This window comes from Squalius cephalus, assembly GCF_949319135.1.
Source record: "Squalius cephalus genome assembly, chromosome: 10".
NCBI lineage: Eukaryota > Metazoa > Chordata > Actinopteri > Cypriniformes > Leuciscidae > Squalius > Squalius cephalus.
Genome location: NC_137131.1, coordinates 15,310,816 through 15,328,752, shown reverse-complemented (window position 1 = coordinate 15,328,752; position 17,937 = coordinate 15,310,816). Strand labels below are relative to the sequence as shown.

The 17,937-nt window shown below is 38.7% G+C and overlaps 1 protein-coding gene across 2 annotated transcripts in view; it reads right to left on the bottom strand.

Annotated features, from left to right (window-relative positions):
- Positions 1–3,740: 3,740 nt before the first annotated feature.
- ror1 (receptor tyrosine kinase-like orphan receptor 1) overlaps positions 3,741–17,937 on the bottom strand; it is a 110,735-nt gene continuing 96,538 nt past the window's right edge. Inside the window, exons 5-10 of one of the 2 annotated variants that reach the window (XR_013822521.1) lie at positions 10,046–10,173; positions 9,104–9,421; positions 8,777–9,022; positions 8,164–8,372; positions 4,789–6,937; positions 3,741–4,659 (exon numbers count right to left, since the gene is read on the bottom strand). Coding sequence is in view for 1 of the 2 variants with exons in the window: in XM_079883567.1 (XP_079739693.1) it covers positions 5,501–6,937; positions 8,164–8,372; positions 8,777–9,022; positions 9,104–9,421; positions 10,046–10,173 (2,338 nt within the window). In the remaining variant the exon portion in view is untranslated. Of the gene's footprint in view, positions 4,660–4,755; positions 6,938–8,163; positions 8,373–8,776; positions 9,023–9,103; positions 9,422–10,045; positions 10,174–17,937 lie in introns of those variants that run through there. The other variant, XM_079883567.1, reaches the window with a different exon arrangement.

Here is a 17,937-nt window from a genome sequence, read left to right as displayed (position 1 = left end):
TAATAGGGAATAAATAGGAACACAATCTGAAATGGTACCACACAAACCCAGGAAAGTTGGAAGTGTATTGTCTGAATAATAAATAACACCAGGTAACATTTCAATGTTGCATGTCAGTGAGGATGTCAGAACAGATTTTAAAATACTAGGTATCATACGCTTGCCGACTTTGTAAATGGTTACAGAGAAAAACATCATCAAACACAATCATGATTCATACACTAAAACTACTGAGGATCACACACTGAAGTTCTTGTTTTCATTTCCATATAATTTAATATGTAATATGTCTATCCTGACTAAGATCAGTATGGTGGATGTTACACATAATTTAATTAATTCATTGTTAGGAATGCCTTTGTCCTCCCACTCTTTGGTTTTCTGTTGTTCCTCTTTCATATTTGTGAAGAGATACCTCTGCCAAACTGACAAATAGGAACAAGTTTATATAAAATGCTTTCATTATTATGACTCACTCTTTCATAATAGCCCATATCTCATCTCTCATCTCACACATCCCAACACAAACTCAAAACAACTATACGACGTTCCTCTAAAGTAGGCCCTTGAGGAACAGCACTTATTTGTGGAGAGCAACTGATCGTCTTCAGGTTACCTGTCACATGTTGACTTTCCATGGCTTAATCACAGTGACTTGGAAGGAATAGAGAGCTGATGTAATGATTGATGTAAATTAGGTCAGCTCTTAAGGGAGACCCCGTTGTACCAACCAAAAGACTGGCACTTTACACAGAGAAAGAGGATCTTCATTTACATATTTCAAATCTAGCGCTTCTTCCTATTGGCTACTTTGCTTTACAAAGCAATAACATACCTTTTTTATTTAAATAAAACAAAATTACCACTGTATAGAAACATCATAAGCAAGGACACAATTATTTGCATTTTGTTCTGTGATTTCACTAGAATGCTGAAAAGAAGTATTATCATTAAGTATTTTTGTCTGATTTTCCAGTTCAAATCAGCCTGATCTCACGGCAATTCGTACGAATTCTACGAGGTGGCTAATTCGAATTCATACGACCTCACTCGTATGAATTAGTACGATTTTTGCTAAATCGTACATATTGAACGAATTGCCCAATTCGTATGAATTCATACGAATGACCTACCCCTGACCCCGCCCCTAAACCTACCCATCACGTGGGTTTAGACAAATCGTACAAATTCGTACGAGTGAGGTCGTACGAATTCGTACGAATTACCCACTTTTTATCACTCGTTCGAATTCGTACCAATTGGTCGTGAGATAGCGTTGGTTCAAATATCTAAGAAAAATCACAAAAAGATACAATTTACTTGAGAAGATACACCACATAAGATTTTAAGCTTTGTTGGAGTGTATTTTGTCTTACACTGGCAGTTCTTTAAAACTTGTTTTAAAGGGATAGTCCACCCACAAATCATCATTTACTTATCCATCCTTTACTTGTCATTGTAAATAAAATCTGTAAGACTTTATTTCTTCTGTGGAACACAAAAGAAGAAAATGAGTCAGTGGGGTCCAAACAACATTGTATAATTGTATTGGGGGGAACACATAAGACATAAGCAGGATCAAAGCACATTTCACCTGTAGCATTTGTTAGCGCTATGCTAATGTTTTCACTTAATCTCATAATCATGCTTACTCATAACAGAAGGATTTGCTGTTTCTCACTGTCTCTTGTAAAAACAAGAGAAGCTAATCTGTGGGGAGACTGAAAGGATTATTTTGAATGCACACAGACAGGACTGCCAAGTTATGGTTTGGGGGCTCATCAAAATTTTAGGCCTTCATCTATATTTAATTTGGGTGGGGTTGTGATGTGACAACGTTCTTGAACTTTACCTGGTGTGTGTGTGTGTGTGTGTGTGGGCACTCAGTGAAGCTTGGTATTCCAGCAGTAGGCTATCTTGTGTAGCAAATTGAGGAATAAGATAAATAAATAGCAATTAGCCTAATCTGACCCAATGTTTGACTTTCTGACAAAACATTAATAACTAAGAGTTTTTAGTTTAGAACTTTCAAATTTGAATGCAATATAGACACATCTTTATAGAATTCCAGACATTTTTCAGATTTCAAAAATGTATGTATAGGCTATAAAAAGAGTTAACTCTAATAACATATAGGCCTATTTGGGGTAATAATTGTATCATCTAATGTGCAAAAAAAAAAAAAAAAATTCACATGAAATCATGTTCGAGACACAGACACAAGTTTAGACCGAAGTAGACTCATCTTTTTACCCAGGTTATGTTTCATTATGTCATTTCCATACTGGAAGCAATAACACATTTTTTTTTTTTTTTTTGACAATCCTTTTTCTCCACCCACACCTGGGATAACCATCCTGAGGTTCACTGCTCTCGTCATGCCCAGATCCTCCCCTGGCCCACCGTCAACCGCACACCTGGACCACATCTGCCTGCCATTATGGTGTCTCATGATTCAAATCCAGCCATAACAGTGTCTTTCATACACAGCCCTATTTGCATATCACATGGATCCCTAGTATATTAGAAGTCATTATAATCATATATCTAATATTAATTATGCATATTAACGTATGTTTAAATATGTGCCATCCTAAGAAAGTGTGCTTCCCCAGTCTTGATTCCTCCATGGGGTTCTTCCTTATTAAAGCAAATACATTCTGACCATGAAATAAGCTATTTGTGTCCATAACTGGAAAAATATCTGTTAATAGACCCACAAACTTATATATATAAAAAACATGGACATGTTTGTTTTTTTCTCATAAATTGCACTTTTGACACACATTGCCTTGGTGTTGTGGATTTGCATTCCAGAGCCAGAGACTGGATGGCCATTCCTGGGAATGTTCCAGATAAGAAACCGGAGAGAACTGATCAAAAACATTCCCAACATCAAACCCGTCTCCTCTGAATGCTGAATGCTGTGTGTTCAAGGTCAGGTTTTTTTTCTTTCTCTCTCTCTTTGTTGGGATGGAGTATGGGAGTAATCATAAAGTCATGTGTACGTCATTTCTTTTGGCAAACATGCTGGACTTGTTAGCCTTTTTAAAAGATTTATTTATCCAATGCCAAGGACTTTCTTTTTTGACGTACCTTTGAAATGTGTGCAGTTCTATAATATAAAACATTCACATGAATACACACACAGACACTTTAATAGACAAGTATCCTACAGTCAGTGCGCACTTTCCTAGAACATCCTGATGTTTGAAACCAAACTAACCCTACGCTGCCCTCTACTGGTAGCAAATGTTGAAAGCTCTGCAATAAATCGTATTTAAATGGCACAGTTCACCCCGAAATGAATTTTTTTTCATTTACTCACCCTCATGTTGTTCCAAACCTGTATGAATTTCTTTCTTCTGTTGAACACAAAAGAAGATCTTTTGAAGAATGTTGGTAACCAGACAGTTGATGGCACCCATTGACTTCCATAGTATTTTTTTTCATGCTATGGAAGTCAATGGCTACCATCAACTGTTTGATTACCAACATTCTTCAAAAGATCTTCTTTTGTGTTCAACAGAAGAAAGAAACTTAATGACACCAAGACCAAAATTTAATATATAAATAGATTTTTTAATTATTTGGTAATTAATTACACTGATGAATTTCATAAAATGTTGGATGAAAAACATTAATAGAACTTTTGAAAAATATGTTGACTTACGCTCATTTGTAATCATATCAAAACGCTAGAAAAAAATGACATTGAACCAAGCTGTTTCTTTAAGTGGCTTTTATAATGTCAACACACTGTATGTTCAGACGTACAATAATAAGACTGCAATATTGATGAAAAATAGTGACAAATCATATAAAAATAAACCATTGATCTACAAATACGTTTTTCATGCATAACGTCTGTTCATGAAATGTCATGACGCATCATGAGATTGTCCAAAAGGCATTTTATAGGTCACAAGCAATCATGTCTCCACAAAACACTGTACCCTGCATAAAAGATAAATTCTTGATTGTCTTCAACACAGGAAAAGAGTGTCTTTGAAATAAACAGTTGCATAGCAACAAACCAAAATGAGAATGAAGGTGACATACAGCTGCTTGCTAAAAATGATCAAATCTGTTTAATCCCTGTTTCCGTGAAATGTCAAGAGATTAAACGAGCTACAAACTCAGAGAGAGAAGAAAGTTAACAAACATCAAATGAAAGCTAAAAAATAGCAGGCACATACAGTATTACCGTGAGACGAATACAAAGAACTTCATTCAATCAGAGTCGCAGATTGACACTGACCTCTAGAGGAATTTTTAGGCATTACATTCTATAGGTAGTGAGGAGTTCATGTTAGAAAAAAGTTCTGCATCATTAATAAGACAGATTTCACATATGCTTTGCCAAACAGTGATGTGAAAAGTTTACGACTCATTTAGACGAATGCAATTTCAAATATGCTCTTGAGTAAGGCACATATAGAGTATACAAAAAAACCTTCTGGTTACCTGAATTTCAGCTATATTATGGCCTTACAGGCAACATTTAATGACCAAATAATCTGGGCTGCATCCGAAAGCTGAACAATGCTGCATGCGAAGGTAGGAAGGCAAAAAGGCATGTCTCAATCCAATGTCTTGATACCTTCTTCTGCTTAAGATGTCCCACTATCCTGTGCGTGTGATTTCATGACAGCTGAACTAAAAGGAAAAAAATTACACCAGAAAGTTGCGGTTAGCAGTCAGTTTTGACTGAAATTAGTATTGTGGTATTTAAATATTTTCTTGGTTAACACCTAAGTTCTAAAAAAACTTTGCTGTAAGAGGCACCTTCGAAACACGTTGTCCTAGAAGTCATTGGCTTACAGGGCAACGAGGCAACAAGTCAGCTGCCTAAGCTTTCGGACGTCGCTCTGATGTGAAATCATTTGAATAACACCACAGTAACAGAAGAATCTCACAGAACACATCGTCTCCCACAAGTACACATGCCTGAATTCCTAATAAAATGCAGGCACATATGGTGGCCATAATTAAAGCAACATCTTTTTTTCATATTAAGGCATTGGTGATATATATTTGCAAAATGATTCCCTTAATTCTTCTTTAGGGTTAGATTTCAATGCAATATTAATGCAGTTCAACTCATTCAATATGTCCAAAATGCTATGACGGCACAGAGACCAAGGCATTCAGAAGTTTTCAAGTCGTCGACGAATGAAAAAGGAGTCAAAAGGGATGACAAAGCAACAGCTCTGTCGAAAATAACCTTGAAAGGGCATCATCACTGGTTGGAGAAAAAAAAAAAAAAAGGACATTTTAAGGCTGTTCTGCCACGTTTAGTCATATTGAGCCGAAAAAAGTGGCATGAAGCTTCACAGAGAATATGTGAATATACAAGTTTCCTTTAAGACACATTTATAAAACAACATTAAAATATAAAATTTCGCATTTTGTTCAGGCTATTTTATATTTACAAGGAAGAAGAAAAAAACATTAAAATATCAATAATTATCAATATACAGGACAAAACATCATGTATTCATAAATCGGCAGTAATGATGGATTCACTGTACATCAGTCTGTTAGTGTCAGCCAGCAGCGCTGCCTGACTTTGGTCTATTTGCATGGCCTTCTGTGCAAAATGTCCAAAAACTGGCATTGTGCCGCCCGTCATTGCTGTCATGGGCGTCAGAGTGACACAATGAGAAAGCAAGGGTGTGTTGGCGTCATGATTAGAGCCTGTGGAGGGGACGCTGGTCACGTGACCCGTGCTGGTTGAGCCGCTGGCGCTGCTGGGCGACCGGCTCTTTGGCGGAGGGCAGTGTTGCACCACCTGTGGAGGGCCCTGAGATGTGGCGAAATGGGCTGCTGGGAAGGCAGCATAGCCAGGTGGGATAGGGTATCCGTTCACAGGTATAAAACGCTGGTTCTGTGGCATCGGAGCCATGAAGCCCGCGATTTGTCCCGGCGGGAGGGTCTGCGGAGCTCCGTAGATGTATCCGGCGTAGCGCGGGCTGCTGAGGTTGCTGACGGGGCTGGCGCTCAGAGAGGTAGTCTGGGTGGTGGCATTGCCTCCAGATGGTGTGCTGGAGCTGGCGTGGGAAGACAGCCCCTCCCAAGCACGCAGTCGGCTGTGTATGTCTTTAAATCTGGGCCTGCGAGCGGGACCCTCCTGCCAGCACTCTGTCATCAGAGCATACATGCGAGGAGGGCAATCCTCCGGGCAGGGCAGCAGCTGCTTTTTCCGCACCATCTCTATCACTTCCTGGTTGCTGAAACCGTAATAGGGCTGCAGGCCGAAGCTGAAGATCTCCCACAGAACCACACCGAACGCCCAAATGTCAGAGTCTGTGGTGTACTTCCCGTAAACGATGGCCTCCACTGACATCCAGCGAATAGGAAGGAGCGTTTTGGGCTGGACTCTGAAATAATCAGAGGCGTAGATATCTCTCGACAAGCCTAGATCAGAGATCTTGATGTGGAGCTGCTCACCAACCAGGATGTTTCTCGCCGCAAGGTCTTTGTGGACGAAAAAATGGCTTGCGAGGTACTCCATCCCGGCTGCGACCTGAATGGCCATGTGCAGGAAGTCCGCATGGTCGAGGCTGGACTTGACGGTACCGTCTTCGTCGCTGCTGCAGCCCACATCTGAATGGGGAGAGCGCATGATGAGGAATTCGTGGAGGTCCCCTTGGGCCAGGAACTCGAAGAGCATGCAGACAGGCTGCTCTTGGGTCACGACACCCAGAAGACAAACCACATTGGGATGATGAAGTTCTGCCAGGACAGATGCTTCCTGCTGGAAATCCTCCCAGTGTTGTGCACTTGAGATGTCCTTCAGTGTTTTTATGGCCACTAGCTGAGCGTGTTCCATGCCTGGCAGGTACAGGTGGCCTTTGTAGATCTTACCAAAGGAGCTCTCGCCCAACTCCTCCATGAAGCGCACTGCAGACAGAGGAAGCTCTTTGGCTTTACTCTAGAGAAGAGAAGGAAATAGAAAGGTAAGTATGGGGTGGTAAATTTGCCATCGCATATACATGCCAGATTGATCTTTTTTGTTAGTTTAAATTCATAGTAGCAGTTTTAGCCTTATTCTTTCATCTTTTGCTCTGTTGCTGAAACACAAGACGTTACAACCTCAACCACTGACCACAGACATGCGTAAAATCTGTTTGCTCTTAAAATAATCTGACTGTCATTTATGTGCTTGGCAGACGCGGCCTTACCACTTACACGACAGTCACTATGATTCTATACTCTTTTATCCCCTATATGCGTGATATAGATGTAAGGAACATGCACAATGCTGTGGGATTGGTTTGGACAAGACTCTGGATCATGAAACAGGAAATAATAAAAAAAATGATAAAAGCTACACCGCTACATTTAAAGGAGACATGAATACTGCCAAATAAAAGATAAGAGTCTCTTTTTTGTTGAAAGAAGCAGCTGTTTCGTGTTAGCGTCAACTCTGCCTGAGGCTAAACATGTCTCATCCCTGTTTTGGATATTACTTGAGTGAGTGTATGACCTTTGTATGACCTTAGTTTGAACTTTGGGCTGCAGCTGAGACTGTAGATGAGAGGTCTCAATGTGTTATAGATACAAACATCACTTCATGGTGTCAAAAGGTCTGATTTATACTGGAACTGACTGGGACTAGCATCATCTCTTCAAAATATTTGTTTGTAAAAATGTCCCTTTAATCAGTGACCAAGATGAAAAAAGCAGGGAAAAACTATTTTCAAGCGAAAATCTCATTTGAATCTGCTTTGAATGATCCATGTGGAATGATAACAATATGATTATTTTTAGATTCCTCTACGGGCCTGGAAGAGATTGCCTCCATATGTGCATCCCTCCTGCCATTTTGCCTCCTGTTTGTGCAGCCCCCTTAACCCCACCCCATCACCCAGGAATGCACACTAATTCAAACCTTATGGGAATGCCCCACAATTCCAATGGACAAAAAGTGTAAGAATAAAAATCGAAATCGGTGCGCTGATAGCGTTGTTTATTTATCACGTGTGGTCTGTGTTGTTTTACCACCCGATTCACTAAAGGAATTAGGCCAATCAGTAATGACTTAAACATTTATTACCAAGCATTTAGCGACTGGATTGTGGGTGGCAAGTGAAGTTGCTGAAAAATTTCAAATGATCACTCAGAGTTAGTTCTGATCTGTTAGCAGTAACATCTCACCTTTGGTTTGTAGGCCGTGAGCATGGACATCTCCACGTTCTGGCCACGGACGGGTTTGGGCTGGCGTGGCGCTGGTGGACGCGAGGCTTTCTGGTTGTTTCGGCACACACAAATGAAGAAGAACAGCAGGGCGATGGCCAGCGGTATAGCCACGCTTGGTACCAGGATGTACAGGATCCCCATACTGCTGCCCCCATGCTTTGGCAAATCTGAGGACAAGCAATACATTAAATGTTTTTTTTTTACTAAATATGATAATTCTGTTTTGACAACAATAAAAATGTGTTTTGGAGTAAAATCATCCACAGATTACCCAAGAATGACTATATATCATATCGCTAACTATACCATACTGCATACTAATTTTCAAAATAGTGTGTAAAACACTTTCTGTAATCTTGCTCTTGATCTCATTACATGCATGTTCGATCAGTGGCTGGCACCCAGTTATCATATCAGAGCTATTTTGCGAAAGAATATTTGAACTTTTGTCAGTTTTGAGAGCAAGGGGACCCCCTGGTGGTTCAGGGGCCCTACACATTAAGTTGCGTATTTTGCGTATAGGGAGGCCCGGCACTGAGTGTAGCATGTCAATACAAGCAGGGCGTCTCACCACATGGAGGAATATCGCAGAGCTCCATGCGCACACTCTCATCTAGGGTGAAGCACCAGGGAGCGTCGTGCTTGTTGCCAGGGTTGCGACAATAGGAATGTCCCCCGTTGAGCTCTGGGTAACGCATGGCCAGGAAGGTGTGGCTGTGGGGATACTGCGAGTTCCATGGTTGACACTGTCGACCAGATTTAGTCACGCTGACTGTGCCGCGGTAGTCTGAACCACTGTTGTTGTAACATTTGTGGCCTAAAATAGGAGAAACGAAGAGAATTTATTTCATTTTCTATAAAATGTCAAATCTTTTTTTTAACTACACAAAATACTTACTTTTAATTATGGTCTCAGCTATTGGAATGCCTATTCTCATGCAGTTGGCAGCATCGGGGCTGTCCGAAGCGGCAAGGTCTTCACAGTTGGGCAGTTTGAGACGTTTGAGGATGAGAGGGTTGGAGCGAGCGATGATGTACTCGGTCTTACACAGGTCGTTTTCCAGAATCTCACACTCGTCCTTGCATAAATCCCGTGGTTTATCCATGCCAGAGCTGCGGTCACATGTTGGGAAGGCAAAATGGCACAGGGAGGGAATAGCGAACTGGGAGCAGCGATCTGACAGGTGATTGGAGGTGCCAATCATAGTGAACGCCGCTGGGAATAAAACAGATTTAAGTCTTTTATACAGTGTTTTTTCCAGATTTGAAAACAGGAATGCGCCATTGTGGACTCGTGTATTCGAGGGAAATGATATCTTACACACAAACAACAAAGAGACAAAAGTTCCAGTGAATTGTTGCGGTTTCGCAAGAAGTTGTGCGATTCAAAAACAAATTGCCTGCTCACTCTAACCACAGTGAATGCCTGTGTTCTTAAATGGCTACAATTGAAAACTTTTTCCCCAAAAACAAAAAACTTAGGCCAGTTAACATGTGCATGATACTAAGATTTAGCCATGGAAAAAATAACCTCAAACTCTCTCTTAAAAAACAGTAAGGTGGGCGGTGCTGTAGTGTAGTGATGGTATCTGATGTCATACCATGGCACATATATAAGATGGTACTGAATGATATTGAATGAATGATTACTGAATGATACTATACTCATGTAGCATGGAATTTACAGGGTAATTTAAAGAGCACACAAGCTAGCTGTTTTGATTTAATCAGCTGCGTTTCGGTTGAACTGTACAATATAGCCAGAGCCAGATTTACCTCATATTGTGACACAGGAAAAAAACAAATTTTGAAAGGATTGAATGTTTCTTTGGAGGACTACCTGTGATTTGGGTCTCAATCTCGCCCTGCATCTGCAGTGAGTCTACGAAGATACTCCTGTTTCCTATGAAGCGAGCACACGCAATCCCTCTGTACGGCTGGCAGAAACCTTCCTCGTCAAAATCCTCTCTAAAAATGAAATGTTCATGTTAATTATGGTCAGTAAATTTAGCAGGCTTTAAAACATAATATCCAGTCCAAACTCCCCTACTTTGGCTTTCATCACAGCATTGTAGTTTTATTTATTTATTTTGGCAGAAGGGATTCCTATAAGGATGTAATTCTAACTCCAAACTCTAGAGGGCAATACGCACCACTGGATCACGTGCAATCCCACAGAGCCAACTTTGGCATGTTTTATCAGCCCTATACAATACAAACCCAACATATGAAAAATACATTCAAATGGAATATAATACAGACCTGGATATATCATTTAAACCATTCAACATTTCATAAATAATAAAAAAAGATGTTTTGTTCTGTGTCTGCATATAATACCCTGTAATTTAAACCATATGAACGAGTGGTTCTCTCAAAAACGTATGTCATCCATATATACACTATGAGAAAGAGGCAAAGACTGAGTCACTTCTGGACTCCAGTGATTTGCAGTGCGGTAAACCAAAACAATTTGACTTAATAATGTGTTAGATAAAATGAGAGAAAACAATGATCAGGTTATGAACAGTTCAAATAAACAGACAACATTTGAAAAAAAAAAAAAAAAAAAATCAATTAAAATGGTTGGTGGTGTTAATGAAAAGCAGGCGTGTGAAAGGTCAGAGGTCAAAAGTCAAAGGAGTGTCTGAGGTGCAAACATCAACCCAGACATTAGCACTCAATCTGGCTATGTTTGCGATGGAATACAAGCTTACTATTTATTGAATACTGGACATTTACTGCATACTTCAGGCATACGTTCTTTAAAAATAGTATGTGAAAGAATAGGCATTATCCTATGGTCTTACATATTATAAGAGTTTTAAATAGTAGTTTATTACATTTTTGTCACATGACCATGTTGAAGTAGCGTCCGTTCAATATATACATTATCTTTCAAAAGTTTGTGGTTGGAAGTATATTTTATGTTTTTGACAGACGAAGTTATGTTCACCTTAAAGGGATAGTTCACCCAAAAATGAAAATTCTGTCATCATTTACTCACCCTCAAGTTGTTTCAAACCTGTAAGAATTTCTATTTTCTGCTGAACACAAAAGAAGATATTTTGAAAAATGTCTGTAACCAAACAGTTGATGGATCCCATTGACTTCCATAGTATTTTTTTTTCCTACTATGGAAGTCAATGGGGTCCATCAACTGTTTGGTTACAGACATTTTTCAAAATATCTTCTTTTGTGTTCAGCAGAAAAAAGAAATTCTTACAGGTTTGAAACAACTTGAGGGTGAGTAAATGATGACAAAATTTTCATTTTTGGGTGAACTATCCCTTTAACTTAATATTCAGCAGTCTTCAGTGTCACATGATCCTTCAGAAATCATTCTAATATAGCCTACTGATTTAGAGCTCAAAAAAACTGTTGTGAAAATATTTGTGTTTTTTTGTTGTAACAATATAAAAGTCTTTACTCTCACGTTTGACCAATTTAATGCATCCTTGGATTATAAAAGGATTATTTTCTTAAAAATCACACTGACCCCAAACCTTAGAATGGTAGCGTATAAACACGCTAAAAGTACAGTTCTGTTTTGTAAGAGAGAAAAAGTTGAATTAAAATGTTTTTGTCCTGTCAAGTTTCATGTAAAAACAGTTCAATCTAAAATTCAGAAACAGTGACAGAGAGTGGAAAAGCTTCCCAGCTCTCCAGCATGTGTGTCACAGGAGAATGCATTGGTAACTGTGGCCACCCACAGAAAGCTAAATGACAAGGAGGAACAGTTGTTGTGGAGAATTACAACCTATTTTTGCATAATATTAGTTTTTTTCCCCAACTCTCTCTTCCTGTCTTGCACACGCACACACACACGAACACACTCGAGTCAGTTCATCTGCGTGCATGTGTTTTGTGTGTTCTTTCTTACTAAGCGTGGGGTTTTGTTTGTGTAAACAGAAGGAAGTCCAGGGCATTTCTTTACTTGTCAGTGCCATTTGGAAGTGAGTGATAATTAAAGGAAAAGTGTGAGCTGCAACACAAACAGTTGACTGAGCTGTGACAGTGATGCAACAAGAACAAGAGAAGGTTCTTAGCACACACACACACAAACATGATATGCTTTTCAACATGCTCTTCAGATCCAGCACATCGTGGAATTCCTACAAGATTCTCAAACTCTCCTGCTAAACCTATTGAGTCAAGACAGGAAGGAGTGAGGAGTCTAAAAATGCTCCCCCGTGTGCTGAGTAGCAGAGAAATCAACATGAGAAAGATGCACATTAAACATTACCAAGATGGATGTCTAATCCTTCAGGGTGTCCTATTCTTGAGGGTGTGTAGCCAAAACCATCCGAAAACAATTAAACAAAGGGGCCCAAAACTCTGAAGAACAGAGGAAAAGGTTTTATTTTGTATCTCTCTAATTTAATACTTAATTTTTAATGACAATTTAAACAAGAATTTTAGAGTTTCTTCTTATTTGCAGTCCCCTTTTGTTTTAATGAAAGCAGCAGTCAAACTGACATCTAAGCCAATTTCTACAGCATAAGAACAATTATGGGATATTACGATAATTCATAATTATGAGATGAAAAGTCAAAATTATGAGATGAAGTCAAAATCATGACAAAAACATTGAAATTATAAGATTATGGGAATTATAAGTCATAATTACGAGATGAAAAGTCAAAATGATAACATGAAAAGTCGAAATTATGAGATATTAATTCAATCGTGACAAATTTTTGATGTCATGATTATGACTTTTTGTCAGAATTTCAAATTTTCATCTAATAATGACTTAATATCTCAAATTTCAACTTTTTATCTCATCATTATGATTTACCAAAGCATTATTTTTTATTATGTGGCTGATTTCACCAAGTGCAACATGTTCCTGGATCAACATCTTCTTTTGATCCTGGAATAACATTTAAATCAACCAATCAGGGAAGTTTACAGTTTCTGTCAAGTTTAGGCTTACAATCCGGGTTAGGTGCTTCTACATCAGTGTTATTCACCTATCAATTCCCTCTGATTTTAGGGATAATTTATGGGTAGGTTTAGGTATTGGGGTAGGGGTATGGTTAGTATAAAATTCAGACAGGAATGTTGTTCCAGGATCAATAAAATATGTTGACCCAGGAACATAAATCAGATCAGGACGTCAGGAAATGGAGCTCTATAGACATGAACTCCACAAGTTTGTGTAAAGCCTGATAATGTTATCCAGCACAATTTGAGGATGATAAATGGAGAGAAAAAAAAAAAAAATCAGATTTTAGATCCTACTACATGTGCTTACATGCAGAAGAACATCTGTGGCGACAAACAACAGGAGAAGATCTTTGCCTGTTGTCTTGGTCGAGAAGTCAGCTATTTCAACATCAAACCTCTTTTTGATGCATGTGGAGGGGGGTCAGCTGATCACCAGATGACTTAGAATTAATAACCTGGACCAAACAATGGCGTGATTTAAAACATTGAGCATTGTTAAGATGCTAAGCTCATGAAGATGTCAGTGCCGCATAGTCCTAACACGGTAAGGAGAATGGATTTGTGTCATCAGTGTTACTGTATATGCCCTGGAGTCCAATATATATATCAAGATATTCCCCTCTGGAAAGCATCTCCAATCTGCCTGGCCTGAAGCCTCTTCCATCTTTTTAGGAACTCTCCCTCCTCCATCCATTAAGGAGTCAAAAACACCTCTTTAAGACATTTACTAAACTTTTTTTTTCTCTTGTGCCATATGCCGCTCCACTTAAAAAGGAGCTATAGCAGGGAGGTTGATCAGTTGATCAGTAAGGACAGTGAGATACTCTGTTTGGGATCTGAAAGCCATGCTGTGCAGAAATGTGATTTTGAAGCAGATCTTACTGCTGACGCCTGGTTTTATGAACAGATATTTCCAGTTAGTCCATTTTAAGATCAAGAGGCTCACTGGCCTACATTAAGAAAACTAATTGTAGATAAGCTCACTTACAGGTCTCCCACGATCATGGAAAACATGTGATTTCCAGCTCTGGAAACATCATGGAAATTATTAGGTTTCTTAAATAGTAAAGTAAAACTGGTCCACAAGTCAGCATGATTTCATGCTGATGGACTTTTGTACACTACAAAGAGTGGTTCCTGACATACAAATGGAAATCTGGATTAATCTTTATGAAATTTAAGATCATGGCAAATTCATTCATTCAATCAAGCACTTTTATTAAAACCAGCTTATTTCCAGTCATAATCACTAAGACTGAAAATACACTAAGACTCTTGTATACTGTTGAAAATTCATGTTTAGTTGAATTAGTTGACTTCTCTCTACCTACTTGTATATGTGAAGCACAATATATTTTCCAATAATTTGTCCCATAACATGCTCACAATGTTTTTTCCATGACTAAAGGATCCCTCCTACACTCTAGTGTTAGATCATTTCTCTTTAATATTTTATGGGCTCCACTGTGATGCATGTGCTTAGAGTTTCTGATCTCATCCAAATTCATGTCATACTTTATGTGCATATATAAAGTTATTACATGCACCTCTGAAGTTTCTAATACTCAATATTTTCATCTCAGATGACTATGAAAGCAATGATGGTGCTTGCATTTCACTTCTCAAAGACTGTGTGCTTGCCATTTCATGCAGTATGAATGCTAATGTCCATTATTATGCTATTTTGATGAAACACTTTCCAAAACATCTTAACTTTGTTGTTACAGTTAGTAAGTATGAGGGCATTCCAGAGTAGTGTTTGAGTTTGTAAAATTGAGTGTTTCATTGGCTATGTATCTGCACACACACACACCACTCTTTGAGGTTTTTGGGAAGTGTAGGACACATAAAAGCTTGTATAATGGATTATAAAGGACTAGACTTGAGAAATAATTTTGAAAAGAGAAGATACAATTCACAGTCAGGTATTCTCCTCAGATAAAGTTTGACCTGGGTCAGTGGCAATATATTTAACAATGGGGAGAATATGAGTAACAGTGGACTGGTTTGTCCCTGATAAACGGGGGGCCTGTGGTCCGTGACTGCATCTCGAGAGGAAGGGAAAGACAGCCACCAAGGGACTCTCATTAGGAGCCTCGAAGTAAAAGAGGAAAGAGTCCTCATGTTACACTACCACAATAGCAGCCTCTATTACAGAAGCAAAGGACACAACCCTGCGACCCCTGAGATCGCCCAAAAAGAGAGAATCAGGGCATGCAAACTATAGTCAAAGTCTAGGCACGTGATCTGAGCAGAGAGTAAAAAAATCTAAACGGTCATCATGAAATGTCAGTGGTTTTGACTATTGAAATGGTGGTATCCTGACAGCTCTACATCCAACAACATCTGACAGAAGCCTGATTGACTGTGCAATTAAATCTATGATCTATACAGGAACCCAGAAGATTATCTGCCCCATCTCTTCACTCCGCATTAACCGTGTCACATCCCCTGAGAGTAACGCTGAGGCTCGGGCTCCAGTTTCTCAATTTAAAGGTCCACGTCCACTGGGTGCAACTGCTGTCGTTGAAACAAATAATCTGGATATTGTCTGTACGAGTGTATTATAACCCCCACAGATGATTTGTTTATACAATGTGCAGTTGAGTGATTTTCTAAACAAAAGAGGGCAGAAAGGTCAAGCTGTTAGGAGCCCATTAGGACGGGAGGTGACAACGTACATGGCGCAAAATAGTCTCTGTTTGTTTTTCTAGTCACTGAGCCACAATGTGTACTGATCGTTCAATAACAAACAGAGCTGACTAGACAAGGTGTGACAACAAGTGATTAGGGGAAGTAAGCAAAGAATGAATTGCATCACCTGATAGTGTTGTTTATTTGCACATTTCAGCATCCAATACACTAAAGGAATTATGCCAACTAGGTATCGGCGCAAACACACCCACAAAATTACTGCTTAAGACAATTTGCAACGCGAAATTCCCCATCTTGTAGACCAGTTCTGAGGCTTGTTTGTGGAGGATACAACAGGCAATCACAATATTTATGAAAATGAATGGTGTTATCTGTCATTTAATGAGTTCTGTTATGATTAATACAAATCTCAAACATACATAGCTCTTAACCCTTAAACGCATACCTTGGGTCTTTAGTGACCCGGGATGTCATTCACTACCCTCCTCCTATTTATTTTTTAAAGTTAGACATCAACCTTCTTAGTATTCCTCAATTAATTCATTATAAACAATATAACAATACAATTATAAAAGAATGCCTGTTGTCCTATTCATTTTTGTAGAAATTGTATAGAGTTGCCAACGACCCGAGGTGTGTAACAGTGTAAGTATATTTTTTCTGCACAACAATAATTGAATCTTTGATGACTGAACAAGTGCAATTCACCTTTATTCCACAAGGTGACAAATGTCTGATACAAAATGATGAAGTGACGTTTCACTCATAGTTACCGCAGGCAGAAAACAAAAGAATAGGAAGTATCATCAGCAAAACTTGAAATGGCTCAGCGATTTACTGCAGAGCAAGTACTAAACGCAATCAAATATTAGTGTCAGTCACTGATAGTGGATCTGGTGAAGTAGCTGTCAGCAATCAAAATATTGATTTTGAATATGTAAAAGAATATGTTTGAGATGGCGAAAAAGAGGCAGATGCTGAATGAACTGGGAAATGAGCTATAACAAGGACAGTGATGATGGTATAACACATCTGCTCAAACTGAACACTTCCAATCTCCAAAAGGTAACAGAATATGCTTTATTTTAATTTTCTTTAATTGTTACTACAATGTCAGTAGAGTTTTATATTATTGCGATAGGTAGATATCCATCCTTGTCAGATATTGATCCGGGTCGCTAAATACTCTAATATGTAATAATAATAATAATTGGTGGAACATTCATGCATTTAAGGGTTAAATTACATTCTGTTTACCACCTGATTTACATGGGTGATAATAGCACAATAATAATAAAAAAAATACATAAAAACAAACCCTTTTTAAGTAAATAAAACATTTGAAAAGACTTTATTTAAATAGTTAAGGTACTATTTCTGTGATTAGCGCCTGGTTAAACTTCTGTGCTTAGTGAACAAGAGGTTTTTGTGCTGAATACTAAAGTGGCACTCTGATTTCACACTCAGTGTGGGTGTGTGTTTCAATACATTTGGGTGTGAATGCATCTGCTTGTGTGAAATTTATTAAACTGAATCCTGACACCACTGTTATTTACTTCATATGTTATTGCTCTCCGCGTGAATCTACATTTATCTGCCAAAAAACTGAAGTTCATGCAGTAATCAGTGTTGGCTCAAAGAACTGGCAGAGCACCACTAAACTGACAACATGACTCATATAATCACTAATCAGAGTAAAGAACCACCTTCATCCAAGAAAGCTCTTCCACCATGTTTTGATATGTGCTTGCGATTTGTCACACCTTGTGATTTACAAAGACAAAGCCTATAGATCATAATGAAAACACGGCTGTTTAAATGACAAGAACATGCATGTTTAACACAGCCGGTGTGTTTTTATAGAGAGTGGGGAACCTAGAGTAATTATGCATTACTCACAGCTAACTTCCAGGTGTAGGAAAACACAGGGACTCCATGTAAGCCGGGGAATATCAATAAAAATCTCACTGTACACAACTGTCTCTGTTTTCCTTATGCATGACCTATTTATCTCTGTCCATATCAACAGAACAAATCATTATATGTTATGTATATCATTAAACTATCTTCACTAAGACATTATTTCATAACTTTAGCATATCCAAAGCTGTAAAATGCATTAAA